Raw genomic sequence first — 27,422 nt, 5'->3', positions numbered from 1 at the left:
GATGCTTGAATGACCAGAAATAAAGACCAGAGTAATTATTAAAGTTTTTATTGAAGAATTTCACTGACATCAACATATAATAGAGGCTTTACAAAGCCTGTGCGCATTCTGAAATAAAACCAGCATCATTAACAGATGAAACGATCTAAAAATACGCCAATAATGATTAATTTATAGCATAAATACTGAAATGTTATAAAAATAATTAAAATATTCTTAATTTAAAAGTTTAAAAATCAACCTAAAATTATTTTAAAGCTCTGAAGGCCTAATAACAAATGTCTAAAGCTCGAGTGAGTATCATCCTTCAGGTCTAGTGCGCCTGCTGCATGTTTTAACTGGACAATCCTTCAGCTCGACTCCGCAACATTACAACCAAGAGCACAACTCTGAGTGAAAAACACAAGACGTTTGATAAATACACTCCTGTTCCTTCACCAAACATGGAGATGAAGCAGTTTCTTAGCAACACAGATGGCTTTCATTCCCAGTGCCACTTTTGCTTTGCTCTTTGGCCGGCCTGGAATCATCAGCAGCAGCTGGACGGACAGATTCTGCATTAGTGCTCATGGTGACATTAGATGTAAAGTAGTAATTAGCTGAGCTGAACGCATTAGTGTCTCTTTCACAACAGTGGCTCACTCGTCGGTGAGATATTTCAACAGCTCAGACTGAAGCGCCGCCATGGTTCTCCTCTGCTCCTCGTCGTCTTCATCATCATCATCATCTTCTCCTATTGGTGTGTCTTCTAGCGAGCTCAGATTGTTTTCAGAGTTTGTGTAGAGGACTTCTGCTCGGTGCACACATGATGACTTGGAATCTTAGACAGAAATAAGTATGATTAGTCCTATTTTTTTTTTTTTTAGAAAATGTGCATAGCATGATCAAACATTTTAAGACCAAGCCATGAAATTATCATGAACAATATGAAAGGAACACAGTTCCTATATTATTTAAGTGTGACCCTGGACTCATAATCCAGTCTTGTTTTACATGGGTATATTTAGGCAAAATCCAAAAACACATTGATTAAATGATCAATTTGTCTTCATGCTAAAAATCATTAGACTATTACATAAATATCATGTTGGTGAATATATTTAGCAAGTTTCCTACTGTGGATATATCAAAAATCTATTTTTAATTAGTTATGTGAATTGCTAAGTACTTCATTTAATCAAAATTTAGAAGGCAATTTTGAACCCTCAGATTCCAGGTATTCAAATAGTCGTACCTCAGCTAAATAATGTCCTTGATTTTCTTGATGAATCTTGATTTTATATATTAATAGCATCGATAGTTTATATTAATAGAACATATATTTATTCGGCTTTCAGGTGATGTACAGTTGAAGGCAGAATTATTAGCCCACGTTTATTTTTCCCCCTTAACTTCTGTTTAACGGAGAGAAGACATTTCTAGTTTTAAGAACTCATTTCTAATCACTGATTTTATTTTATCTTTGCCATGATGACATGATGTTTGACTAGATATTTTTCAAGACACTTCTATACAGCTTAAAGTGACATTTAAAGGCTTCACTAGGTTAATTAGGCAAGTCATTGTATAATGATGGTTTGTTTTGTAGACTATGGAAAAAAAAAACTTAAAGGGGCTAATAATTTTTACATTAAAATGGTTTTTAGAAAATTAAAAATAGAGACTTTCTCCAGAAGAAAAATATATATTATTATTATTATTATTAATATATATTATAAGACATACTGTGAAAATTTCCTTGCTCTATTAAACATCATTTGGGAAATATTTAAAAAGAAGAAAAAAAAATCAAAAGGGGGGCTAATGATTCTGATTTTAACTGTAACTTAAAAAAACTGGACACTTATGACTAGTTTTATGGTTTGGGGTAAGAAATTAATTTTTACAGGAAAAAAGTTGAAAAAGCAGTCAAAACTAACAGTTTATACTAAACGGTCTAAAGTTTGAAAATACAGCTTTGCACATTCCTTCACTACTTTAATTCAGTAATACAGTTTTTTAATAAAGGTTTGAACAAGTCCTTTCCCAACCACAAGAACATGGAGATTTACTGTAAAACTTTACTTCCTTATCTAAAACAGTGCAAATGCTTCAAAACACTTAAAACTATTTTAAATCAAAATGAAGCATGTTTGTGACTAAAAGAAGAAATATCTGCGTGATGATTTAAACAAGTCATTTTCAAAGCCTTTTGTTTTTAAGCATAAACTAAAATTGTTCACTTTGTTTCTCGTGCAATTATTATCGTAATAACCTTTTAACTGCCAGCTCTACTAAATGATCGTCCATATTTTGACTGTTATAAATAATGACTGTTAAAGTCTTTTAAATAATGGCTTGCACACAGCATTGTTGGTTTACAAAAAAAATAATAATAATCCTGTTGCACTGCTACACTTGATTTTGGTTTTATTGTATAAACAAACAACAAAACATGTTAAATGAGGATCTGAAATATTTTAAGGCATACTAAAAAGACTTAGTATTCAAAAATACTTTAATAGGAATATTTTATAATAAATTGCTCTTACACTTCATATTTTCAGATTTTTCATAGTATTGTATTAATTCTGGTACTTTACCATATATGGACATATCGACTATTTGGCAGAGGGTGATATTTTAGAAATTATGGAATGTTTAAAAAAAAAAAAAAAAATTGCATTTTCAGTGTTTTAACTAGAGACATTAGGAGTTAAGAAATGCAATCCAACCATTATTGTCTTGGTGGGGCAGTTAAAGGGTTAAGGGTAAAATCATACTGTAAAATATTAATGTAAGTGATATTGACATTTAATACTATTGGACATTGAATCGAAGACTTTCTGCTCTGATCTTCTTCAAACCTTAAATTGTGAAAGGGTTTTGCAGCATGGGACAAATTAGCAGTAAACTGTTTGATTGCTTTTTAATGCTAATTTGCACCATGCAGTAAAACATTTTCACAATTTAAGCAGCAATGAGAGAGGAAAATTCCACAGCTGCTTTTACGGGCAGTCAACAAATGAAAAAATAAAACCCCGACAGCTCATGTCTATAATGGCCAGTATAATCTAGCGAGAGCAGAGCTAGTAGTTTAGCAGAGATTTGCTTTACTGGGTATTAACCGATGGCAAAAATACCAGACAACCACAAACCATAATTTATCACCAATGTATAATTCACAATACATTTTAGATCTAAAATTGACAAGATTTCAAGTGTGTCAAGAGTTGCTAAAAACATTCAGTGAAACATTTGACACATACGATTAGTGATTAGTTTAGCTGCATGAAGGAATATTTTTCTTGCATATGCATTTGTAAGAGTGTCCCAAATGTTGCGCTGAATGTTTTTTAGTAAATCTTGGCACAAAATTCTTTAATAATGAAAGATGGTTTGCGCATTTAGTAAATCGATTCCGTTTACCATCGCTGGAAGGAAAGATGTCTCTCCATGAGTACTCGGCTAGATTTATGGGCTGCTGGATCCACTGCGACTGCAAGAGCTCCTCCAGAGTCATTCTCTGATCAACCGCAGGATGCAAAAGACCAGCCAAGAGCGCATACAGATCTAAAAGCAGAACCAATCAAGATGATTTCAGCACTAAAGCCATGACGTGCACTAGTAGTCATGTGTGTTAGTCAGTTTTCATGGCTGAGATGAAGGAAAATCTTCAAACCTGTAGAGATCTCGCACGGAGGGTTGAGTCGGGCCTGCAGGGTTTCTTCCACACTGCAGAATGGGTTCTCACTGAACAGTAAAGTGTATAAGAGCACTCCTAGAGACCACATCTCCAGCTCTGGTCCCTCATACCTATATATGCAAAACAAAAACATCGGCTAAGTGCACATTTACACAACTACAGATTTTTAGAAACAAAAACAAACAATAAACTTTCATCTAATACCAGGCCTGTAGCCAGGGGGGTTTGGGTGGTTTGAAAGACCTACCCCTCACTGACAAAAGTCAGTAATTATATATAATTTGTGCCATTCATGAGCTCATTTGTCATATTTTGACTGCTATGCCATAATAAATAGTGAAAATAACTCGCCTAAAATGTCTTTAAGACTAAACGGAATCCTGTGTTGGCCTTCGCTACAGAGTTACGGACATTGAATTTGGCAATTTAGGTGCCAAATTTGGCGTCCCAACTTCTGACTGAGAAAAGTTGAATAGTCTACTTTTTTTTTTTTTCCACTTTAACAGATTCCTATTTTTTTCCAATTATACATATGACAGTGCTTCCCATAAGTTTGAAATATACTTGCGGATATACTTGAAATACCCACATCATAGAAATAGTTGTATATGCAACAAACAAAACAATTCAATTTTTAACAATCACTTTATTTACTATGACACTGTTATACACAGTTTAGTAAAAAAGTAAAAAAAAAATTAATAAAATAAAATAAAAAAGACCACCAAATCCACCATTTCCCTTAATTTAATACTATTCAGGAGTCATGTGCACCCACTGACAGGTCAAATCTGCTTCTTTCTCCCTTTCCAGTTCAAAACTTTAATGCCAATATAAAATGTATATAAAATAGCCTGTGTAATATAGTCTAATGGCATCATCAAATCAATAAAATATAAATTATTAAAATATACAGCAAATGAGAAAAAAATGGCAGAAAAGGGAATAGAAATAAACAATATCTCTATAAATTATAATAATTACATGATTAAAATGTGTAGATTATTTAAACAAGGCAAACGCATTGGTTACCCATTAACTAATGGCGTACATATATTTTGCAGCTAGTTTAGACCAGTCATTTCATCCTCTCCAAGCATATAGTAAAGTTTTTTTGAGTCGTTTAGATTCAACAATCAATAATTTGGTCACACTTTATTTTGATGGGTTATTTGTAAGTTACATTATGCCTGGTAATTCACCTTAAATTATTAGTAGACTGTTTGTGCAAGTGCAAGTTTATTTATATAGCACATTTCATACACAGTGGCAATTCAAAGTGCTTTACATAAACAGGAATAAAAAAGACAAGTTTAGGAACATAAAATGCAGACAATAAAAATGATTAAAAACAGATAAAAACAAATTAAAATGAGTTAAAGTAGGTTATAAAAGAATGAAAAAGAAAATGAAAAACATAATAGCGCAATCTGTCGGACGTAGCACAGTGCTCATACAGTAAAGGCACGGCTAAATAGATGTGTTTTCAGTCTTGATTTGAATGTGCCTAATGTTGGAGCACATCTGATCATTTCTGGAAGCTGATTCCAGCAGCGAGGGGCGTAGTGGCCGCAGCTTTCTGGATGAGCTGTAACTGTCTGACTGTCTTTTTGGGGAGGCCAGTGAGGAGGCCGTTACAGTAATCCACCCTGCTGTTGATAAAAGCATGAACAAGTTTCTCTAAGTCTTCACTGGAAACAAAGCATCTGATTCTTGCTATGTTTTTGAGATGATAGTATACTGGTTTACTGACTGCTTTGACATGATTGTTGAAACTCAGATCTGACTCCAGAGTCACACTTAAGCTGCTTTTCCACTATCGTGCCAAACCGTTCTAAGAACACTTCGGTACGGTTACGGTTGTTTCTCCACTGAGCCTGGAACGGCGCGGCACGATTACAAACCGTTCTTGGCCCGGAATTCTCGGCACGGTTAGACAACCGTGCTGAACTGTGCTAACAGATTCTGTGTGTTGACGTCGCGACTCGGTTGCTAAGCTACCACAGCTGGCTCAGCAGAAGCGCGCTAGTCATCAGACATCCTCAATAAACTACAGTACATTTAATATAAAATAATGATCCATTTCTAAACGATACAGTTTGAAAAGGATTTTAAAACCATAGAGCAGTCTCTGGCAGAGAAGTGAATAACTCATCACATTCTTACGAAGATATTTTATTCATTAAAGTTGTTATTTTATTGACTTGAATACAGACCTACATCGCTTGCCTGAATGTGAGTTTATTGCACGCAGCGCTGTATTTCACAGCACAAAACTCGCTCTGATCCGGGAGAGACATGCCAGCGACTTGCGCTGCTGACTTTTTTTTTCCTGCTGCGCATCGAATAAAGCGAATAAAGTCACGCTTAGCATCGTCGATGTCCAAATTCCACAACAACATCACTATATCCATGGAACACGAACTTGCAGACTCTTTTAACAACGAGGAAATAATTGCACTTTTTAATTCAAAGCCAGGACAGCTTGTTAATACCGGCGAGACCACCTGAAGGACGGCATGTTCGTGTTGTAATGTCGGCCGTCCAAAAGACTTTGCTTGAAAGCTTTACGGAGCGGCACTGTAACTGTCCAAGTTACTGTTGTATGATTTATATTATAGCATATGCACTAATAAACAAGTCAAAAGAATGAATGAGTTAAATAAATATGGATTCTTAAATGTCAGTATTGCTTTTACTCAAAAAATATTAATACGTTTTCACAAATGTTTTATAAAAATAAAATGAGCAATTTTCATCATTTCAGCTATAGGCAATTATATGATTCAATTATACATAAGTTATATGACATTTATGAGGCATGTAACATGTTTCTGTGTTTTTTTTTTGTGATCTTTAATATAGCTACGCAAATATTTTCTAAAACGTCTAGCAATAATTCGCCTACAGCTTGTTAGTTAATTATGAACACAAAAATAATTATAATATTAAAAATAAAATGATCAAAATAAAAAGATAATAGAGCATCATTTTGCTAAATATAATAGTGCTTTATATGCTTTAAATCCTGCGATATATTTTCATATTCGTTTTTTTTTCACTTGCTGCATTCGGTATTTAATGTTTGAATAGTAAAACAAATAACAGCCATCGCTTAATTGGTTTCATTTTACCATCAAAATGTAGTATATTTTATATCATTATCAACTTTTTATATAAAAACGCAGTGTAATTTAATTAATTGTTTAAAATGAAATAATTTAAGTGCTGTGTTTTTATTAGTGAAAGTGCCCGCTCACCTTTGACAAGGCCTGTCCAAAATTATATTTCTGCCACTATAATGCAAATGCATTATTATTGTTGTCTTATCATTGTTTATTTTTCTGTTATGTTCAGAGATTTTAAATATTATTTATTTCCCCTCCAATTATTTTCAATCATCACGTTACATTTTGGTAATTTTCCCTCCAAATAAAATTTAGCCAGAGCTGCGCAACATATGAATAAATAAGGGTGCACATGTACCTATATTTAGCACCCCTATATGATAGAGCGGCATAACAGTGTTTAGTCACATGGTTGCTTTTGCTTTTATGAAAAAAATAAATAAATAGTTTCGGCTCTTATTTAACTTTAATTGAACAAAGGGAGCCGTTTACATTGCGTTACCAAGGCAACTACTGATGCGTTTTGTGTAATGTTTTAAAGAGCTTTGTCGCAGCACGACCGTGGAAAATGAAACCGTATCCGTGCTGTCTGGCCCGGTTTGGCACGGAATGGAACAGTTCTGTTTAAAGAACGATTCAGCCCGATAGTGGAAAAGCGGCTTAAGATTCTTGACCTTATTTTTTGTCGTTTGACCTTTAGAGCCAAGGTACGCATTCACCTTGAGAACCTCATCTCTGTTCCCAAACGCAATGACTTCAGTTTTCTCTGTGTTTCTCTTTGTTCAGAACACACGAGACTGTTAGGTTGGGGTTAGGGTTAGTTGACATGTACTTGCAAAGTTTCTTATAGTCAGTTAAATGTCTGTTTAGCAGCAGTATCAACAGATAATAAGCAGATAGTCTACTAATACTCAAATGGACCATCAAAAGAAAGTGTTACCAATAATTTTGAATGTCAGCTGCATTCAGCCAAGCGAAAGTAGGCTCAAGTAAAAAGGTAATACAAAAACACATACGATTAACGAACGACGAAAAGCCAAATCCCAGACATTTAAGAGATTTAGAAACCCCAGCCAGACAAATTTTTTAAAGGGCCAAAAAGGTGCGCCTCTGTGGGTCTGCAGAACACACGAGTCTGTGGGTGTGTTGACAGTTCACGTGCACACAAAACGAAACATGTAAACAAGAGAAGGTTTTCCACTACTTAATTGACCGCGAATGTTTGGTTATATTGGGCAGATACAAAAAAAAAAGTGTAAAAGGATGAAAATAATAGTAAAAAAAACAAAACAAAACAAAACACCGTATTTAAACCTGATAGTTAAATAGAAAATGAGAATAACTGCAAAAATGTCCACTTTTTGAGAGAGAGAAAAAAAAAAAAATTGTACCACCCCTTTTGCCAGGCTGGCTACAGGCCTGAATATTGATATTGATCAATAACATACATTACCAGCTAGTTTTTTTCCCTCTATTAAATTAATTTGACAGAATATGGGTTGGATGCATTTAACATTCAACTGTCCAACATTAAGAATGACACAAGACAAAAGAAAAAAAGGTGTTTTTTGCCATTTAATATTTCTTTAAACAGTATGATAGAATAAAAGATAGTATAATAATGCAAAATAGAACATATTTTATTAAATTAATTAAATAAACTAGTGCTGTTACTATATGTAAATTTTACATTTTGTGGCTTCATAAAAGTTTATCAAAAGTGCAGCCCATTTCGTTTATCATATAATAAATATTAGATTTATTTTCTTATAAGACATTTTAGCCCAAACTAACCAACAGTGCCAGCATTTGAGCATGGTGCACAGCAGGTGCTTTCCCGACATACACTGGACATTTTGTAGAGTATATTGTTTTTTTGCAAGTTTAATGATTTTGCACGGAGGAAAAACATTGTATGATCCAAAACTGTGCAATACATTGCCTCCATGTAATTTTACATTGCAATCAGGCTTTTTCATATGACTGCTAACAGCTTTTAAATAATCCAATATTGGCTGATAAATATAGGCATAATGTATACATATATTAAGTACTGTATGCTACACCAGTAATAATCACTTTGTAAAGAAACTTAGCGCCTGTGCATAAAAACAATCTTTAATAAAAGTTCTGATTAAAGTTTTTCTTGTGTGACACTCACCATTATTTTACTTCTTACTTCTGTATATAGCATACATGGCATATATGTTATATGCTGAATGATTACATAACCTTTCAGTTACTCGTGTCTGATTGTGTCCTATAGACTTCTCAGATAGCTCTGATATGGGTAGTGTGGAGTGCGAGTAGTACGTACGGGTTTCCCATCAGCACCTCTGGTGAGCAGTACTCCAGCGTGCCACAGAAGGTGTAGAAGAGTTTTCCAGGCTGCAGCAGGGCAGCGGAGCCGAAGTCAATCAGTCGGATGTGGAAGTTTGAGTTTATGATGATATTTTCATCCTTTATGTCCCGATGTAACACTTTTTTGGAACGCAGGTAACTCACCGCTGCTACCAGCTGCATGATGACAACAATATACATAAGGGAGAGTGAAATAAATATTGCATGTAACCTCACTGAAATTATGATATTGGAGCATCCAGAAGATCTGATGGCTTGTGGTTGACCTGTCTGAAGATGTAGCTGGCGAGAGGCTCATCCAGTCTGGGTTGCATGTCAATGAACTCAAACAGATCCAGTCCTTCCCCATGTTTCTCCATGACCAACTGGAAGAATCCCTGATTCTCAAACACCTCCAGCACCTGCCGTGCAAATAATGAAATAAAAAAACACTATAAATATGCTTTAATAACCATAGCATTTATTTAAAAATAGAAAAATATATACCATACATTCATACACCAATACATTCAAATGTTAATATTATCATGAATTTTTTAGAATTAATATGATACTTAGTGATGCAGGGTGCACTTTTTAAAGTCAGTAAAAAAAGCTTAATTGTAATTTTTTAAATTTAATTTTATTCATGGTTTTCTAACATTTTCTAACCATTTACTACATTATACAAATTTCTAACCATTTACTTCTATTTAGATTACCTTAAGTTCATTGGTACTTAGGGTGATCCCTCAGAAATGATTAGGGAAACATTTGTGTAATAAATTCAAATAATTCATAAGTATGAATAAGAAATACATGGAATTTGTTGAATAAAAGTATTATATTAATTTTAATATTTAAATCATTAAACATTCCCGTATTAATTTCTCGCTCTTTTTCAACAATTTTTTTTCACCAAATGACAGGAAGATAAGCATTTATTTAGAATAACCATGCACTAGTACGGTGGTTCTCAACCACTTTCTTATAGTACCAGCAGCACTGCATATTTTTCATGTATTCTTAACCAAACACACCTGATTCAGATCATCAGCTTATTAGCAGAGACTGCAACATCTGAATAGGTGTGACAAAGGAGATACGCAATACATGTAGTGCTGCTGCTTCCTTAGGATCATGGTTGAGAAACACTGCACTAGGATTACAATTTTTCTCAACCACTTTACTGGAGGATCACCCGCTCTGCACATATTTTATGTCTCCTTAAACAAACACACCTGATTCAGTTCATCAGCTCATTAGCAGAGACTGAAAGACCTGTAATTGGTCTGACAGACAAAGGAGACATCCAAAACATGCAGCGTTGGTGGTCCTTCAGGAGCATGGTTGAGAAACACTGCACTACAATACATAAACTATATTTTTCCACTGAAAAATTAAGATGTTTTCTAGTGGTGGGCAGAGTAAGGCTTTGTGAAACACTGAATCAGTCGAAGCAAATGTGTCGAAGCTTTGAAACTTTTCGAAACCCGTCTCTACAGTGACAATGATACCTAGTGGTCTTTTTTATTTATTGCTCTAGAACAGCTTCAACAAAGAAACAGTTGAGGTATTAAACCACAGATTGTAAAATTGAGATTTCAACTGATTTAGTGAAGCAGTGTCAAGTAATTCAGTAAAGCGGTGAGAGTTCCTGACTTGCATGCAAATATAATAGGTTTGAATCCAGGGTGATGCAACTATAGGGTGATTATATATTATTTAAATACCCTGTTCTTGTAAAGTGTTTTGTTTTAACATTGGTCTGACATTCGAACGAACACTTTGTGAATTAAAATGTTGTGTTTTGGTCATAAAGATGTAACATTAAAGCAAAAGTCATAATTTCAGAATATTTATACAAGTCGGGATTCGAACTCGGGCCATTTGCAGCAGTTACACTGTACATATGCACAGGCCACTTGGCTATATAGAATTGAGTGTTTTTCCAATTCTGTCAGTCAAACACAGATCTGCCAGTTCTCAAAACGCTTCTGAAATGACCGATGCTTTAGTCATGTGACCTGGTGTTTGGAAACACTTCAGTCACGTGACCAGGGGTCCGTTCTTCGTACGTGGATTACTCAGTTAGCTGGATTTGGATATTGACGATTTGACACGATCCAGGATCGTTTCGTTCTTCAAAGCTGATCCGAGAGTTGTTGTCATAGCAACAGTTCTGCTAGGTCAAACCTGATCGGGAGCAGGTTCAATTAATATAAACAGGATTAGATCGGCTCAGTTCAAGCTAAGATAATACAGAAAGTATGTTCCGAATTCTGATATTTTCTTACAGTAGTAGTTATATACACTTGGGAAAATGGTACGTATTTTTTAACTATATATATATATATATATATATACAAAGTTATAGTTATTAATAAAATAAATAAAGTTATACATATTAATAAAACATATGCAATCTGCACCCTTGAAATGAAAGTACAAAGACTGCCACCTGGTGGTGCAAAGAGAAAACTTATTTATATGAACTTTTTAGATCTCTTTAGTACAAATTGTGTATAATAGAAATGCACAATATGTCACTTTTTTTTTTAAAGCAATAATACATTTCAGCAGTCATAAACATGTTTTGATAGTTAATATGCCAGTGATTTGATGCTTAACAAAAGTTGCAGACGCCTTTACCAATATGAAAATGCTTTTGTAAACAACCAGTTATTCTTTACACCGATTAAAAAAACGGCTACTATAATAAAGAAAATCTTTTCTAAATGTAGAACTAAATACATTGAAATACATGATGATACACTTGACACATGAAAGTGTAAAGCCTGCAGCTCACAACAAATGTTGAAGGTTATCGCGTGTCATATTTAACAAACCGTTTACTGCTAATTTGATGTAATTTTGCTCACATGGATAATTGAATATTAATCAGATGATGTCATTACGCTGCTGTGCCATCAGCCAATCGTTGCATTGCTGATCATGATTTCGAGGATCGATAGATCTGTCCTTCACAACACACGCAGCGATCTCAGATCAGTTTATCCAGACATTCTAATCTGATTCGCAAACTTGTTTAAAGAACCAAATTAGCGAGAGATCAGTTATCAAGATTAAAAGATCCAGGATCTGCCAAATCATCTTAGATCATTTAAGCGAGGTACGAAGAACGGACCCCAGGGTGTTTTAGGATCATGCTTCGGTGCAGTGTTTCGAAACACTAGTACTTCAAGATTTGACACTTTGTCGACCACTGTGTCAACCATCCCTAATGTTTTCTTAAAACAGTTTAGTTCAATTCGCACTGTCAAAAAGCAGATATTGTTAGCAAGTTCGATTCACTTGCTAACAATATCTACTTTTTAATAGTGTGAATTGTGTGACTAAAGCTTTTTGATGCTTAAATATACAACAGTGACACTATTTTCAGAAAGTAATATTTTTATATTGTAAAGAAAGAGTGAGGTGATTTCATTTTGACCAACTGAATACAGCCAGCCCATTCTCCGAGTGTATACCTTCACAACATTTGGATGCTGCAGACGAACCAGTATGGCCACTTCTTGAGTGACTCGACCCAGATCGGGATCATCCACCCAGCATTCACTCACCACCGCACTTTTCCTAATGAACTTCACAACCATCTGAAATTGAAGTGAGAGATAATAAAGTCAACATCTTTTCACCAGCTCATATAATTGTCCATATAAGATTTCATACAGCCTCCCGCAAAGGCACGGACTCGGTGTGAGCAAACATCCTCCCTTAAGCTCTGAACGATTGACGTCAACATTATCAGGCTATTACTGCTCAACCAGATGAACGTGTGTGTGAATAGCAGTGAGGGCAGAAAGAGTGTCACTCACTTCCTCTCCGCTTGACCGTCTTGAAGCCAGCCAGACAAACCCGAAGGCTCCTTTCCCAATGGAGCGCAGTGGACGGTAGTTTTTCTCAAAGTGACCCTCACACGCTCCGGACTGCTCCAGGTCAACAGAAGAGCGCAGGGAATCTGAACGAACTGCCTGATTGGGTGCGAAAAAAATGTGATCAATGTGGATATCAAATGGATACTCCTGTTTGACTTACATTTCTGTAGGCCACAAAAGAACACATTATGAAGCATGTTCCCATTGAATTTCACTGTACATACATACACTTGACCTGTTGGTAAGCCCCTCCCTGTGAATGCAGATGAGCCAATGGCAGTTGAGTGCCAGTTGCATGAATGTCTGATGAGAGACATTTATTAGAGCTTTTATTATGCCTCAAATGACCACTGCTGGTTCTTTCACTCATGATCAAATGGGGAAGCAGGAGCCGTGGCTGTTTTATTATACTAAATACTATAGTATCTGTTATAATGCTGCTCTGTGCAATCTAATAAAGCACACAAAATATTAAAGCATCTTTAGCGTTTCCCTGTTTTCTATAAAACCAAATTGGAAATAAAAGCTTATTTCTCTGGATTTTAACATTTTTCTAAACTTCTGGGATAATGGAAGTACATAAATCAGCAAAAAATAACACTGTTCTGGTGGTTTTGGCATATTTTAAGGAAATGTTTTTTTAAGTTTATCTATACTTCAGCACTTTTTGTATGTTTAAGCTAGTAAAAGTAAGTGGGATGGGATTTACTGAATGGTCAGATGTATGGACAAAAAAAAAAAAAATGTTTTTCTCAAAATATACAAACTTCTTGAAAATCACCTCAACAAGGCTGCTCTGTTCTGAGGTCCTTGTCCTCAGTGTGGGAGACATGGTGCTCTGTGGCGCCTCCTGGTGATGGAGTAAGAGATGACTGCCGCTCAGCCACAGACAGACCAGAGAGCTGCCGCTGGACAGGGACACCCAGCGAACATCACACTGCACCTCTACAGAGAGAGAAAGAGATGAAAAAAATGACTGCTTTATCAGGTGCATAAAACGTCATAAATTTACAGTAGAAAAGATTAAAGGAGACTTGGCATACAGAAAGAGTACACAGCCTGAAATGAAAAAGGCATGTACAGTATGAGATAACATCGTCATTATCATTATGACATTATATCATAATGACATCCATTAGCTTCTTACACAGCTATATGTTAAATAAATGTGGACATTTGTAGAATATGTTAAAGTATAACATTTTAACAATCTAACATCTTAATCACAAGATTTGCATGTTTCAAACAGAAGTATGGTGGGATATTTCAGTTCATTAGACACAAACAAAGGTCAATGCTAGCCAACATTTTATGTACTTAAATAATTAAAAATTTATTAAACAGGCAACGCAGTGGAGCAGTAGGTAGTGCTGTCGCCTCACAGCAAGAAGGTCGCGGGTTCAAGCCTCGGCTGGGTCAGTTGGCGTTTCTGTGTAAAGTTTGCATGTTCTCCCTGTGTTCGCGTGGGTTTCCTCCGGGTTCTCTGGTTTCCACCACAGTCCAAAGACATGCGGTACATTTGAATTAGGTAGGCTAAAATTTTCTGCAGTGTATGAGTTTGAATAAGCATGTATGGATGTTTCCCAGAGATGGGTTGCAGCTGAAAAGGCAACCGCCTAAACCGTAAAAAAAAAACATATGGTGGATAACTTGGCAGTTCATTCCACTGTGGCACCGCCAGATTAATAAAAGGACAAAGCCGAATATGAATGAATTAATTTATTAAATATTTTTTAAAAAATCATATATTAAAAAAAAAGATTTATATTTTATTTAATTATATATTAAAAAGATATTTGCATATATACAGGGTTGAAATGAGTAAATTACTTCAGCTTTTCATTTTTAGGGTAACTATTTTGTACAGAAAGGCACTTCTACTACAACATTAAGTTGATTTGTAAAACGTAACCAATAAGTGATTCGAAACACGCAAGTTAGACTGTTATGGTGCGATGGAAAGTTTAACAGACATTACACAAACATATTTGACCACTTAAAGAGAGAGTTCACCCACATCTGAATATTGCATCATCATTTCCTATCACTTTACTTGTTCCAAACCAGTTTGACTTTCTTTTGTCAGCAGGAAGTCTGTAACCATTGAGTATTTTTTTCCTTCTCAAGAAGTTAATGGTTACAGGTTTCAAGCTTTCTTCAAAATATCTTATTTTATGTTCAAGAAAAGAAAGAAACTAACTAAGGGTTGGAACCACTCGAGAGTGAGTAAATATTAAGTAAATAAATTTTTTTAGGGGAACTTTTCCCTTTATTGCTAAAAAACTATAATCTAATATAGGCATATATATAAAACAGTAGCAAGTTCAGATAGTTTGATAGAACAGCAATAGGCATGGGATGATAACCAGTTTCAAGGTTTACAGATGTTTGGAAAACTCAAGGGTTTAAAACTGCAAACATTTTCTGTTATACGCTTCCTACGGTATATGCAAATGTTTTTTGACACATTTTTTAGTACTATTTTATTTTGTTTTTTAGGATAACAGTATGTCCAGCAGAAAAGGACCCTCCACATCAAAAGCTACTGGTCACCCCACGATTCAGCAAACCAATCGCTTTACAAACTAACATTCAAGCCTGCAGTGCAGTGCTTTACTTTATATCAAAAAAAAAAAAAAAAGAAAGAAAGATATTCAAATATGCTTTTTCCATGTTGGACAGAAATCTGTATTTTTGAAACTAATGAAAATAGCAGTAGTCAATGATTTACATAAATTATTTATCCTGACATGTTTACCGTTTCAAAATATTTGGAATGTTTCTTAAAATAAAATATATTGTTTTAAATGGGAGAAAAAATTTGTTTTTAGCTACACATTTAAAAAGAACACATTTTAGCCATCTAACTGTGATATTTATATCCAAGGTTATCATACTGTCATAATATATCAGCCCAAGCTTAACAGCAATCAGGCCACACTGACATACCAATTGGTGCTCCATCTCTGTTGTAGCAGGTCACATGTGTCCTGCCCTCTGGAATGGACGAGTTCACCTTGGCCTTCTTAGGGGTGGAGGTGGCAGGAGCGTCGCCTGGCAACAGCACTCCTTTCTTTTGGAGGTCCAGAACTCGGCTGACAGCATGATCTGAAAAGGTACTCCACTGTTCCAGAACTCTGGTTAGATGATTTTTCGGCAGCTGCTCTGGAATCTTCATCTGAGGGCTAGCAGGCCTTTCTTGGTCTTCAGGTGTTTTTTTTGTTTTTTCCTGCTCTGGACAAACCGGGGCTGCTTCATCAACATCTGACTCTACAACGAAGGGTGAAGGGGTTCGCAGGAGCTCAGCAGTGTCACATGAGGTAAGCGAATGGTTCAGATCCGCAGGGACATTTGGGATCTCAACACTGTCGTTCAGGTCCATCTCTGACATGGCATGAACAATGACATCTCCGTTAGAATTTAAATCCAGGAAGGTGCTGCCCGTTTCCAAATGCTGACGACCCTGTTGAGACTCGTCCAGCTTTTCAGGACCAGAACCACCCATGAGTCGCTCGCAAAACCCAGATGATGATCCGCTGCCCAGGGAAATCACCTCAAAGCTGGAGTCCTGAAGCTGGGCTTGATCTGAACACAGGCAGGTCTGTGTGTGAGACTGGGGATTTGGTGCATATTTACAGAAGTTTACTGCAGCTTCTTTACAGTCTGGGTTTGGGGCCTTTGATGAATCTCGCCCAGCGATGTGATGCTCTGATGGGCCACAACGAGCAGAAACATCAGCAGATGTGCAGATCTTTTGCACCTCAAGAGACTCCACCAAAGCAAAGGTCTGTAGCAGAGCGTTGGTGGAGTCGGCAGAATCAGACCCAGAGGTTTGAGGAACCACATCCACAATCTGCTCACAAAGCTCTGTAGTGTCATCCAACCTGAGATAGAAACCCATATCATGAAGATCTGCAGTGGTCATCTATTAGGCCATTTTTTCCTGAAATATCTATATAGAGCTTTATTTATATATTAGAATTTTTTTCAGGATTGAGATTTACATAAAATGGCCATATAAAAAACATAATTTCCAGCTGACCAAATCAAATTATTTTTGCACAAGTGATTTTGATTTGATGCTTCAAAAATCATTATTGAAAAAAAAAAAAAAAGTCTAATTATTCCATTGTCATTCAGTTTAACAGAGATGTGCAAAACAAACCAAATAGCACACTATACACTTATGCACTATGTACTTTTGCACTTACACACTAAACAGCATAGTATATGTATGAAGTGTAATCCTAAATGGAAAACTAATTTTTTTTTTTTACTACGTGGAAATTCAAACCATTTCCCTGATGACGTTTGACAGTTGCCAAATAGTGAAATAAAAGACCAAAGTACCAAATAATACTTGCCATGAGTATAACGGCATTAACCATTAGGAGGTGGTATAATCACTCTCGCAGGAGAATAAGGCTTTCACAAACCAAAATAAATAAAGTAATCCAACAACAGGGCCCAAAAGCTTCACCTCTTCTGCTACATGAGCAAAGCAGCAGCCGTTGAGTGCGTGAAGTGTCCAACATTACACACTTCATTTTAATGGTTGAATAAGTGCATCATAAGTGCAAGCGGGTATTTAAATTGCACTTATTAGTTTTCAGTTGAACACACTACTCACACTATTTATGTTACAAACAGGTGTGTAATTGTGCATAAGTATGAAATTAAGGACGCACCTATTTATTACTACCTGTACTAGTAAAATACATTAAAATAAAGTTCCACATTTAAAAAAAAATTACTTATAAAAAGTAATGAATAGTGAATGAAAAAGAATAATAGTGGATTGAAGCATAGTGGCAAAAATACTTCAATAATTTGTATTTTGTGGTTACATGGTGAGGTTTACATTTAAGTATGTAATTTAATATTACTTGTTTCATATTAATAATGTTTATTCTTTTTGTAAATGTGCCTGACAAGTTTTACTGCCATATACTTTACATACTTCTGAATTTATTATAAACATATATACATATTTTTGCCCTTTGTAAGACAAAATTACAATTTAGTGAGTGTCTTTGAACAATGATTGTTTATTTTTTTTTTATTTAAATTACTTAATTTGTGTTAAGAAAATTTATATTTTTCCAAATCCTTAATATTATCGTAAATATTTGACATTCTTACATAGATTCACTTCTCAAATCAACAAATGAAGAGTAGGCTAAATGAGGGGATTTAGTGAAGTCTCGAACCCATTTAGTGGTGTGGAGGTGACAGCAGGAGAAGTCATGGTTGACAGGACGCTGTTCTCCTTCTCCAGTTTAGCACTGGTCCCAGTAAAGATTCTCTTTCCTTTTACAAGACCGGCTCTTCTTCGCATGGCTAGATGAACCATCACACTGTCACCAGCAAGCACTGTGTTTGGATCTGCACATATCATACAATTAGAGACAAAAAAATATTGCTTTAAAACAATGCATAATGTAATGAACAATTAAAAATAGAAATAAAGTAAAAACAGAAATAAAATGTCAAAACATTTATATTGTAAAATTAATATTGATATACAATAATGCATAGCAAGCAGTAAGAACTCACGACACGTGTCCTGTTGGTCATCTCTAGTTGAGGTCATGTCAGTAGAGAGGGTTAAAACGTTACCGAGAGGACATTTAGCACCAGCAGAATATCTACATGGCTCTGAGAAGAGGAGAGAAGATTTCAGCTCAGTATGGTGAGATAAAAGTGTGTGGATCTTATTACAGCACATTACGGTTCTGTACCTGCATGGCTGTCAGATGGGCTGGTGCTTTCATGTAGGTGGTTGTTTCGGTCTGCAGCACGAACACGCTCATAAAACGCTGGGATCAAATAAGTGACATTCTACATGGGAGCACAGGCTTAATGTTAGTATGAAAACACACCTATGCATTGGCCTAAATGTTTAGGGCCCTATAAAATCAACTTCACTTTTTTTCTGGATTCAGTTTTTCCTGTTTTATATTATAGTAATGTAAATAAGCAGTTGGCACTAGTTGTCAGTGCGCCAAAATATAGCATAACTGCACCATCTTCACTTCCTCTCTCTCATTAGCTTTATTGGCATGACTTGCACTGTATTGCCAGAGCAATTATGCAAATTCCATGACATTCCACACTAGATTGCTAATTCTGTTTTAGGAGACATTATATTGCTGGAGATATACAGTATATTTAAGACATTTTATTGCTGGATTCTGTTGCAGTGCAGAAATCAAAGGGCCCAATATAATAGAAAGTTTCATGGGACCAGTACCTTTCCGAGCAGCTGACTGCTGTTATATCCGAGCAGCAGAAAGCTGAAGGGGTTGTTAAGACTGTGAATGGTACCATTGGGCAGGAGCGTCAAGAGGCAGCTACTTGGAGCAAACACACACACCGACCCAGAATACAGCACACCTGCACTGGGGGACAGGAGTTCTCCCGCACCTGATTTACCACCTGCAGGACAAGAGTACGCTAACACTGAGCAATCTCAAATCAATAGCAATTTGAAATGTAATTTGAAATCAATACGTGCAATTACAAAATGTCAGCAACTTAGTAAATTATATAGGACACTAACAAGAAATACAATGAGAATATAGATTTTTTTTTTTTTATGTCAGACCAAATATTGGAAATGCATTTAACCTGGTCATGAATAAATCCCGAAGAATGCTGAAAACGGAAGAAATCTGCATATTTGTTTTCATCTTATTTTCAGTATTCCTTATCAAAGTGAGTAAAGTGACTGTGTTTCTGTCTGTTGAAGCAGCACAATAAAACAACCAGATATGAAATGCAGTGATAAAGGATGACCTGAGCCGTTTATCTGCTGTGGTGATCGTCCACAGGACACAGCGGCCTGCAAGCGGACACATGCTGGAACCACCAAACCAGACCTGGCCTGCACACACAACCGCTGCACACGCAACACCTGAGATACAATGGGAAGAAAACAGGTTATATGAAGGTGCACAGTAGGTATGTTGTTGTTGCTGCTTTTGTTGTTAGCTTGAACTAAAAGTAATCTAAAATGCATGTAAACTGTAACGAAGCCGAAATAAAACATACATATTAAATGAAAAATAAACAAATAAAAAAGAACTAAATTAGCTAAACCAAACTATGAAATTATCAATTAAATATTAAACGATGAAATATTAAACTATACAACAATTTTAAAAATTCTAATTAACAATAGCCCCTTTCACACATACAGACCTTTCCGGAAAATTACCGCCAATTTTCCGGAAAGGTTGTATGTGTGAACAGGTCCTTTTTGAAAATACCGGTAAATTCGTTCTGGATATTTTCCGGAAAGAGAAGTTGTAACATTACCGGCAATTTGCCGGAATGCTGCGCTGTGTGAACGCAGAAGGAAGATTGACGGAATAAGCGCGTGCACGTCTAGAACGTGCTGACGTGAGACGTCTGCTTTAGCCAATCACAACAGTCAGATGCATTTACGTCCGCGCGGTTTATGAGAATAAAAGCCTTTGAATATTTTTCCAGACACATTTAGCTGCTAGAAGTTAGTCAGATCACGTTTATATGTTCTTCTTAATGCCAACTGTATAAATAATCATTGATGAGATGCTTATGATAAGCCGTTGTTTGTTTACCTTCAAGCTTTGCGTGTGCCTGTGAAATAGCCTGAGCGCCTGCACACGCACATATTATGAACATCTTGACATGCGAAAGTGATCCTGCGAAAGTTGTTCACAATATTGATCATCCACAGAGTTTGTAATTTAGTCAAATGTTTACAAATACAAGCGCAGCCGTTTAAAGCTCATTTCTGGTTAATGATGTCAGAATTTACCGGTATTTTGGAATGGATGTGTGAATGCTCTTTTCCGGAAAATTTCCGTAACGTCCTCGCCTGTGTGAACAGTGATTTTTTTGAATATATCGGTAATGTCATTCAGGAAATTTTCTGGATATTTACCGGTATCACTGTGTGAAAGGGGCTAATGATATATGTAATCATAAATAATCGATCATAATCATGATTCAAACTTATTTTATTGCATCAATGACTGCTAACTAACTAACTAGCTAAACCTAAACTAACTAGGAGTTTGCTGCAAGAGTTATTGACACATAAGAAATGATAGTGACCTTCGGTGTTGTCCTGCAATGGAAAGGGATCTGTAGTGATGGCATCAGAGATATGATCGACAGGCCAGTCATCTCCTCAGCAGCTTGGTAACCATTGAGATGAGCAAACGTGGCATCACAACTGAGGATTCCACCCTGAGAAAAGAGGAGATATAACTTTGTTTTCCCGGTGTAATCAATTTAATACATTCCTGAATGCATACTTGCTAAACAAAGATATTAAAAAGCCATATAAGAAAGGCACAGTAGTTTCATTTAAAATGTTAGATCTCCTCAAAATTAAAATCCACTAATGATTTCTCAACTCCATGTTATTCCAGAAGCATAAGTGAATTGTTAATATTCAGAACATAAATTGATCCATTTCTGATTAAATCTGAGAATTTTCTATACCTCCACTAAAAGTCTATTTCCTCTGAAACTTTAGCAAAAAGACAAAAAAAAAAAAAAAGAAATCCATCGACACAAGAACAAACCTAATAGGCTTATGTTTGTGTAACTAAATTTGATTATGGCAAACATTATTCGCTAATCAATTTTTTTACATGAATAAAAGCCTAAATTAAATGTGTATTTTATATAATTTTTTGTAAAGCGATCATGTCTTTTCAGAAGACTAGGGTTAAACTGATCATCCCAGTTAAAGAATAAAATACGAATGAAATCAACATCATTACAAATGCTTACAAATGTACTACATAAGGAAATTCTTTCAGTGCCCAGTTAGCTGGAAGGCAACGAGTCTCACATTTTGAGTGAAGGTCACATGTGCTGTGATTCTTTCCACTCGCTCCAGCAGGAGTTCTAAGATCTGCTGCGGTTTCTCTGGTATCTGCAGCCACACAGACACAGAAAACTCCGCTCCTGTCAAACTCACTGCAGTCACCTGTGGAGAGAACGAGCTTTAATTACTGACGCTCACATCCAGTGAAGGAAAGCAGACTTCAGAGCACAGACATAATATACAGCATGGAAGAATTTAAATATTCATGATTCAAAAAAAGTTTAGCGAAAACTACATGAAAGGTTATTTAATTAACCGCAGTGTTTCATACCACTTTTGATGAAATAGTAACTAGATTCCCATCAGAATCCAGAGCCTCCTCCTTCAGGACTTCTTCTAGCATCTGACTGGATCTTAGGAGAGAGGTCAACTTCCTGCCCATCAAATCACTGTATGCACACTCAAACAGCTTACATGCGTGTTCATTTGCATCCAAAACCTTGAAAAAACAGGTTACTAAAATGAATAATCATGTAATACAAATTAATACTTAATAAATACTTAAGAATTTAGTAGCACTGCACAACAGAAATTCCTTACATATTGCTTAATAACAGACAAAAAGCTGTTTTACTGTTCTGGAAAAATGTTAATCATTCGATTGCTAAACTATGGCTAGAAGAATTGATATTAGGGCTGCACAATATATCGTTTGAGCATCGATATCGCAATGTGCATTTATAGACAAATGTTGAGTGGATATTTTCACCAGGAGCCACAGTTGCAAGTATAACAGTAACAGAATACAAATTGATTATTTGTGTTTTTAAGGCCTGTGATTGTGTGAGGATTTCAAGGGACTTTAACGCATTCAGAGACAAGAAATTGCTCTAGTTTGTATCCTTTATGAAGGTTAAATTTATTAAATTATTAATATGAAGACTATACAGTGCTGTTTTATATTTGATTATTCGATTTCTGTATCCGAATACTATTAAGACTCCCAAGAAAATTGTAACACACTGTTTATTTCACTTGCATCTTTGAGCTGTTGTATTTACCAATGATTGAAATTAGTTCAGTAAATTTTATGCAAATTTAATTAATTGTTTCCAGATAGAGCTATTGAAATCATCTGGTAAAATGATATTGATATCACGATATAGATTGCAGAAAAACAAAACATTGCAATGGCAGATTTTTCCAATATCATGCAGCCCCAATGGATATGTACTTAGCACTTGGAACATATGCCTGTCACAATTAGGAATTTTTGTTGTGCGATATATTGTCACGGAAATTGTTGCGATAAGTGATATCGTTGTCATTTTGAGATCCTTTTTTACCTCTGATTATATGATTATATAACAGCATAAGAATGCAAATAGCCATTAACACTTTAAAACACTTAGCACTCTTAAGGTTATTCAGATTCTATAATTTGATGTTAAAAATGTAAAAGTCCTATTGTATATACCAATAATTGTCCTATTAGGTAAATGTCCAATTATAAACCTTGACACCAGTGAAGTAGAATGTAAATAAAATTGTAAAATGGCTATAAATTTGTTTGTGAATTTGTAAATATATATTGCAACGGTCATCTCCAGGTATTGCATGATAAGTCCATATATTGATTAATGTGACAGGCCTATTGGAATGAACCAGATATTTTAAAGGCAACATTGGACAATTTCACAAAATTTGGGGACCTTTCTTCTGTCACTTCATGAGGAATTCTATTAACTTAAGCAATGTATTGTAACTAAAAAGTTGTTTTGATTATCACTGTATTGGATTCTTTGAGGCTGGGTTTGGGTTGCTCTTTACTTTTGTTTGTTTTTGTAAGCTTTGTAAGTTTTTCAATTACCATATAAAACTTATTACACACAAATTTTTTTAAAAAAAAGTCAATATCATTATCAATAAGCATACATCTAAATAACTAGGTATAGAGTCCCTGTAACCAAAATAATGGGGAAAAAAAAAAAAAGAGTTTGAACAGCACAATTATCCGATACCTGTGATGTGCTACTGTTAATGGAGAGGACAGCTTTATTGGGGTTGATGGTGAGAGCTGTGCTTCTCTTCTCTGGAGCAGTAGAGATGAGCTGTCTGAGAAGAGAGCTCTCCAACACAGGAGACGCAGCAGCTGATGACGGAGACGCTGAGAGCGAGCACTGCAGATCAGAAATCTGCAGATTCCTCATCGCCACTGACGAACTGACCTGAGAATTACCTTTTGGAGACCAAACATAAACTTTCAGTCATTAATTAATTAAAGGCTTAGTTCACTTCAAAATAACAATAATTACTCAACTACACATATTTTAAAATGAAATCCAGGTCTTCTATAACAGCAGCAGTCATTCATAAGATGTTAAAAGTTCAGAAATTTAAACAAATACATTGTTAAAACATTCCATGTGATATTAGTGGTTCAGCTGTAATCATATAAAGCTCCAAGAACACTTTTTGTGGCAAAAAAACTACTATATTTATACATCTATTATTTTCTCTCCTGACTTCTTGCCAGTAGAGTCAACAGCACAACACACAAGCATAATTATATTGCCTGTAGTAAACAAGCACTCTGACCTGATAGGGAAGACAATTTTTTTGTACACTGTGTGATTACAATTGAACCTCTTTTGTGGGCTTTGAACGTCTCAAGACCTTTGCCGTTTATGGAGGATAAAAAAGCTCTCAAATTTATTTAAAAATTATTAATTACTCAGGGGATTGAAACAACATGGGGCTGAGAAATTAATAATTTGTACATTTTATAATTAATTTACTTACTTTAAATGGATGGTTCACTTAAATTTAAATTCTATCATCATTTAGTCAATCTCTTGTTCCAAAAAGTTTATTTCTGCTGTTGAACACAAAAGATGATATGCTGAAGAATATACTGCAGAAAGCAGCTGCCGTTTACTTCTATAGTATTTTTTGTTCCTACTATAGATATAAAATGGCTGCTGGTTTACAACAGTCAGAACATCTTGTTTAGTTTTCAACATAAAAATAAATTCATAAACGTTTAGAACCACTTGAATGAGAGTAAAATGCATAAATATATATATATATATATATATTTTTTTTTTGTGAAACTATCCCTTTACGTCGACTACTTTGGCATAAGTACACTAATAAATAATGCTCAATAATGATTTATTGGTTTATGATAATAATGATACTTTAAATGGTTTCTAAACATTGAACAGCATTTAACAGACCTCCATTCTTCATCATTCACTCAGCCCATTACTTGTTTCAAACAAAGTTTATTTCTTCTGTCCAACACTAAAGACATTCTGATTAAAGCTGAAACCTGTGACCATTAATTTCTATAGTAGGAAAAACGATAAACATGGAAGTCATGGGATCCAGATGTTCAGCATTCTTCAAAATATATTCTTTTGTCTTCTGCAGACGAAAAAAAAACTCACAAAGGTTTAAAGGCACTTGAGGAACAGTAAATAGTGTATAAATGTTCATTTTTGTGTGAACTATCCCTTTAAGTCACTGTATTGATGTTTTTCTACTGTATTGTCTTACTAATTTGCTGTCATTATTACATTCAGTGTTTTCAGCGTCCACAGAAGCGCCAGGCCCACCTGAAGTGTCCATGCGGCTCAGAGTGCAGTTTCGCGCTGAAGGGAAGGACTGGTTCATGCAGAAAGAGTCACTCTTCATCAAACTGCTGATACTGCAGCCATCATCATCATCAGCAGCAGCAGCAGCAGCAGCACAAACACCGCCGCCACTGGGGCCGCTCCTCCGGCCGTGCGACAGCCACATCTCTAATGCGCTTCAATCAAAGCGGACAGTCACAAACATGATTTAAACCGACGACCTTATTGTTTTCAAGACAAGCGAAACATCTTTGCACAAAAATATCGCAGAATAAACTAATATGTGGTGACTCACTCACTCACCCACCGCACTGCTCGCTTCAACAACACTCTTGCTGTGCTTTCAGTTTACTGCCTTCTGCCTTGGAGACAGAAAGGGCGACTGTTCCTTCTTTCTAGTTAGACAATAAAACGCAACGATAAACAATAAAACAAACTATTGCTCAGAAATAAACTAGCATTTTTCAGTTCTCGGCGACCATGACAGAGCAGTTGCGACGTGTTTGTGTAAAGTATAGCGAGGCCTTCAATGTTTGGCGCGTATAGAAATCGAAATAAGATGACGGTAGGAGAAGAGCCAATGAAAAAATACAATTTTGTAACTGACAGGGAATTTATCCAATAGAAAACTGCAAGAGGCGGCGCTTAAGCTATCGAGGAAAAGGCGTAGTTTCTATGGAGACTCATGTTTATGTTATTTTCAGTATTTTCTCTGCCTCATACGACCCAGTCTTCTTAGTTCGATAATGCCCTAGTTTTTCTACTTCTTTAAATTAGTTATGCTTCGTATTTAATTTTAACTGTACTTCTGCAGGTTATTTTTTGTCTCCAAGTGGCATTTAATTTAGTAACACAAGTTTTCCCCACACAATTAACCAATTTGGAACAATAGTTACATTTTATTTAGAAACAAGTTTTATATATATATATATATATATATATATATATATATATATATATATATATATATATATATATATATATATATATATATATATATATATATATATATATATATTTATTTATTTGTAAATTATAATTTTTTATTTTTTATTTTTTATCAAGATTGGTGGGAGAGGGGTATGTGGTCGTCGGTTTTCCATCTATTGGACAAAGAGGGTGAGGTTCTCAGTCATAGAAACATTCTGTGAAAAATTTAACTTTGAATGTGATCATAAGCAATACAGTATGGGTATTGAAATCTATCCAGAAGGTATTTCTAATGATAGTTAGTAATGTGGTTACCAATATAAATGGCACACTTCATCTGCCTTATCTGCTTATAAATGGACAATATTTTATTCAGAGTGAAAAACCTAATAAAATAATAAGATCAATATTAGCCCAAGATAAATTTCCAATACAATCTATAGTGGAAATATTGTCCTTAATTTTTTCCAAGAGCTCTACTAATAATATCGAATTAAGAGCACTGGTTCTTTCCTTCCCCATACCTCCCAAAGAAGTAAATTTTTTAATATTCAATGATATTTAACCAGCTTCCGAGTTTCCTAGAAATAGATTTAATTTTAAATCACAGCAATTGTACATTTTGTGAGGTTGACATTGAAATAACTGCACTTTTACTTTTGAATGTTTATATAGCAGAATATTTTAATTTGATTCATTCGAATGGTTAAAGGTTTCTCTCAAGATGTCCATCAATTTTCCTAAAATTATATTTTCTTTGGTTTATTAGGGAAATATTTTAACATTTAATTTGTATTGAAAATTATTCTAATTTTGGAGAAATTTTATCTTCAGAAATGCAAGTGCCTTAAAACAAAACCACTGTTTTTAGCTTTCCAAAAGGAATGTTGTTTATATTGTAAAGTTGCTCAAATTAAAATGTGGAAGAAGACTGTTTAGGTTATTGAAATATTTTAAATTAATAGAAGACCTGGT

General features: G+C 35.2%; 1 protein-coding gene across 3 annotated transcripts; it reads right to left on the bottom strand.

The window, feature by feature from the left end:
• Positions 1 to 32: 32 nt before the first annotated feature.
• pask (PAS domain containing serine/threonine kinase) lies at positions 33 to 26,045 on the bottom strand. 3 transcript variants are annotated; one of them, XM_073929361.1, is made up of 20 exons: positions 25,809 to 26,045; positions 25,500 to 25,693; positions 23,901 to 24,118; positions 22,211 to 22,378; positions 21,904 to 22,041; positions 21,156 to 21,290; positions 19,851 to 19,968; positions 19,306 to 19,490; positions 18,794 to 18,893; positions 18,609 to 18,710; positions 18,263 to 18,437; positions 16,002 to 16,936; positions 13,834 to 13,997; positions 12,993 to 13,148; positions 12,645 to 12,770; positions 9,441 to 9,575; positions 9,131 to 9,330; positions 3,662 to 3,795; positions 3,409 to 3,552; positions 33 to 820 (listed from the first exon to the last, which is right to left on the bottom strand). In XM_073929361.1, exons 2-20 carry the CDS (start codon positions 25,681 to 25,683, stop codon positions 639 to 641), a joined length of 3,699 nt encoding a protein of 1,232 aa, XP_073785462.1. In that variant the 5' UTR covers positions 25,684 to 25,693; positions 25,809 to 26,045; the 3' UTR covers positions 33 to 638. The 3 variants fall into 3 exon arrangements, with proteins under 3 accessions (XP_073785462.1, XP_073785451.1, XP_003197983.2); XM_073929350.1 differs by having other exon boundaries at positions 25,813 to 26,045; XM_003197935.7 differs by having other exon boundaries at positions 25,821 to 26,045.
• Between the last annotated feature and the right edge of the window lie 1,377 nt (positions 26,046 to 27,422).

This window comes from Danio rerio, chromosome 2 (assembly GCF_049306965.1).
Source record: "Danio rerio strain Tuebingen ecotype United States chromosome 2, GRCz12tu, whole genome shotgun sequence".
Taxonomy (NCBI): domain Eukaryota; kingdom Metazoa; phylum Chordata; class Actinopteri; order Cypriniformes; family Danionidae; genus Danio; species Danio rerio.
This window is presented reverse-complemented; position numbering and strand designations above follow the sequence as displayed.

What these genes read in the sequence shown, in the direction of transcription:
- pask (XM_073929361.1), bottom strand. Translation starts at nt 25,683, where the DNA reads ATGTGGCTGTCGCACGGCCGGAGGAGCGGCCCCAGTGGCGGCGGTGTT. An exon ending in TTAACAGTAGCACATCACAG is followed by an intron (nt 22,379 to 23,900) that starts GTATCGGATAAT and finishes TGTTTTTTCAAG; the next exon opens with GTTTTGGATGCAAATGAACA. An exon ending in AACAGAGCAGCCTTGTTGAG is followed by an intron (nt 13,149 to 13,833) that starts GTGATTTTCAAG and finishes GCACCCAATCAG; the next exon opens with GCAGTTCGTTCAGATTCCCT.